At 67.9% G+C, this 3,153-nt stretch overlaps 1 protein-coding gene across 1 annotated transcript; it reads left to right on the forward strand.

Annotated features, from left to right (window-relative positions):
• Positions 1-270: 270 nt before the first annotated feature.
• EXOSC6 (exosome component 6) lies at positions 271-1,523 on the forward strand. The gene has a single exon (XM_031949987.1). The coding sequence runs from the start codon at positions 408-410 to the stop codon at positions 1,359-1,361; it is 954 nt and encodes a 317-aa protein (XP_031805847.1). The 5' UTR covers positions 271-407; the 3' UTR covers positions 1,362-1,523.
• Positions 1,524-3,153: the final 1,630 nt, after the last annotated feature.

Consider the following 3,153-nt stretch of genomic DNA (forward strand, 5'->3'; position numbering starts at 1 on the left):
GGCGCCCACAAAATAGCGGGGGCCCCGTGAGAGCCCTTTGCCTTCCTCCTCAGAGGCCCATGGTCACAGGGTTCTGGCTGCAGCCCTTCCGGGGGCACTGCGAGGGCCCCCCCCCAGACAGACGTGCCCACGGCCTGACGGCCGCCGCCCTCCGAGGGGCTCCCACGCCCGCAGGTGCCTCCCGACACTCTCGGGGGTCGGTGCACGCCCTCGGGGGCGCGGGCCGCGTTCCGAGTGCGGGGCGCATGCGCGCTCGGGTCGGCCGCAGTTCTCCACCCCGGGCAGCAGGGGGAAGCAGCGCGGAGCAGCGCTCTCCCACATTCGGCGGAAACGGCGAGGCTCCCACGCCGGAGGCGGAGCTCCGGAATCGGCCAGCGGCGTCAGGCGCGGCGCCGGCGGTCCCGACCATGCCTGGGGATCACCGGCGCATCCGCGGGCCCGAAGAATCGCAGCCGCCTTCGCTGTACGCGCTGCCGGGCCAGGAGGACGACGACGACGAGGGGGCGGCCGGGGCCCGCGATCCCGCGCGGCTGCGGCCGGTGTACGCGCGCGCCGGGCTGCTGAGCCAGGCCAAGGGCTCGGCCTACCTCGAGGCCGGCCGCACCAAGGTGCTGTGCGCCGTGTCCGGGCCGCGGCCGGCCGAGGGGGAGCGCGCGGGGGCGGCGGCGGCCGGCGCGGGCGGCCGCCTGGTGTGCGACTTCCGGCGGGCGCCCTTCTCGGGGCCGCGGCGGCGGCGGCCGGGCGGCGCGGGCGCGGGCGGCGGCACGGAGGAGCGCGAGCTGGCGCTGGCCATGCAGGAGGCGCTGGAGCCCGCCGTGCGCCTGGGCCGCTACCCGCGCGCCCAGCTCGAGGTGTCGGCGCTGCTTCTGGAGGACGGCGGCTCGGCCCTGGCCGCCGCGCTCACGGCCGCCTCCCTGGCGCTGGCGGACGCGGGCGTGGAGATGTACGACGTGGTGGTGGGCTGCGCCCTGAGCCGCGGCGCGGGCCCCGACGCCGCCTGGCTGCTGGACCCCACGCGCCGCGAGGAGGAGCGCGCCGCCGCCGGCATCACGGTGGCGCTGCTGCCCGTGCTCAACCAGGTGGCGGGGCTGCTGGGCAGCGGCGAGGCGGGCGAGGCGGAGAGCTGGGCGGCCGCCGTGCGCCTGGGCCTCGAGGGCTGCCAGCGGCTGTACCCGGTGCTGCAGCAGTGCCTGCTCCGCGCCGCGCGCCGCAGGGGGGAGGCGGCGGGCCCGGGCCCGACGCCCGCAGCCGCCGCCGCCCGGACGCCCTCCGAGGCCGATGCTGCCGCCGCCGCCGCCGCTGCTGCTGCTGCTGGGGCCGACGCCGTGGCCCGCGACCCACCTGAGGACTCGGAGGCCTGAGAGCCGCCATCGGGAGGGCGGAGGAGCCCTCCCCCTCCCCCTCCTCCTTGCCCTCAGCCCCAGGCTATGGACCAAGGCCTGGGCGTTCAGGAGCCCCACCCCCCTCCCCCTCCCCCTGACCTGCTGCAGCCCCAGCCCACTGGAGGCCGCCAGCACCGCTGCCAAGCCCCTCCGGCCTGCCCGTCTCTCCTCCCCGAAGCCTGGGGGCGGCACCCGCCGGCACCGGCCCCCCCCTCCCCTGCAGCGGCCTCGGGACCCTACAAGTGCCTTCCTACACGTGACCGACTTTGGGGGGACAGTTGCCTTTGAGCCCTGGAGCCATTTCTGTATATGTTGATTAAAAGATTGTCTGGCGTTTGACGAGCTGCTCTCCGTTGCTTCTTGGGCCTCCCTTGCTGGCAGATCCGGGGTTTGTCCCGATTTCTCTGGGGAGCCCCCAGAGCCAGGGGTTAGCCGGGACAAGCCGGGAAAGGCAGAGGGCCCCACAAGCTGTGCTCCTGCTGGGGAGACCGCGGGGTTGGGGGGCGGGGTTTCCGATACCTGGATGGACCTGAGCAAGCACCTGACCGCCCGCAGGGCCGGGCCCTTTCCCCACGGGGCGGGGGTCGCCATTACTGAAATTACTGGCAGGTGGACCTAAAAAGGCCGGAAAGCGCGGGGTCACTCACGGGGGACTCTGCCACGGAACCCAAGTGGGCCCTGCCAAGGGCGGCTTTATTTGGTCTACTTGGAACCCCAAGCATGGAGTAAGGCCAGGGGTGGGATCCTGGCTCCCGGGGAGGGAGGATCCTGGGGATGGGTGCCCTAAAGGGGCCTGGGTGCCAGTGGCTGGGACACAAACGGGTAAGGAATTCAGAGCTGAGCTGCCCAAGGGGGGGTTCCCCATCCCCCCAACAAGCCACGGGGTGGACATTTCCAGGAGGTCTAGGGCCGTCTGGGTGTTTTGATCTGGAGGGTCGGTCCCAGGAACCCTGGAAGGGCCCAGGGCCTGCAACGTGGTTGGGGGAGAGCAGAGAAGGAACTCATACAGAATCGATTTAACCAGAGAAAAGAAATACAAACTTTTAATTTTTTTTCCTTTCAACACAATACACTTTTCCAGAGCAGATTTGAAATACACAGTATCATACCAGCAAGAAGACAAGCTAGAAACTGGACATAAGAATGAACTACACCTGTTCTGAAAGGACAGCATGGGGGAAGGGGGGACAAGGAAGTAACGGGGCTAACCGGGGCAACATCGACCAAGGACCTGACTTATCTTCTACGGAGCAGAAACGCACCTGTCGGAAACAGAACTCATTTCCCATGCACCACTGTGGGTATGGAATTCTGCAGGGGCCGGGGGAGAAGAAGGGGTCACATGAAGGCTAATAGTGCAAAACATTGAAGCCACGGGGTGCTGGGAAAAGGGGGAACCTTGATGAGCCACCAGGAGCTGAGGCGGCTGCCCTTGGCCTGGCTTGGTAGGGGTTCTCGGGGACCAGAGAAAGCACAGAATGGTATCGATCTCACCTCACATCGCGGGGATGAGGGGGTATGCGGCCAATGTCTCCCCAACACTGGCTGGGCAGAAAGAAAGCTGGGGGAGCCCCATAAGGAACACTGGGGGTTTCTGTGTCGAATGGCTAATATTGAGAGCAAAACCTGGGTCGTGTCTGCTGGAGCCAGGAAGAGAGCCAATACTGTTGTAAATGGACTGACTGTCCAAGAGATGGGGGGGTTTCTACCCCTGGGAATGTTTCTTCAAGAAGAAATGAGTGGGTACCCGGTGGGGACGGGGAACTGAAAA

Source organism: Sarcophilus harrisii, chromosome 2 (assembly GCF_902635505.1).
Source record: "Sarcophilus harrisii chromosome 2, mSarHar1.11, whole genome shotgun sequence".
NCBI lineage: Eukaryota > Metazoa > Chordata > Mammalia > Dasyuromorphia > Dasyuridae > Sarcophilus > Sarcophilus harrisii.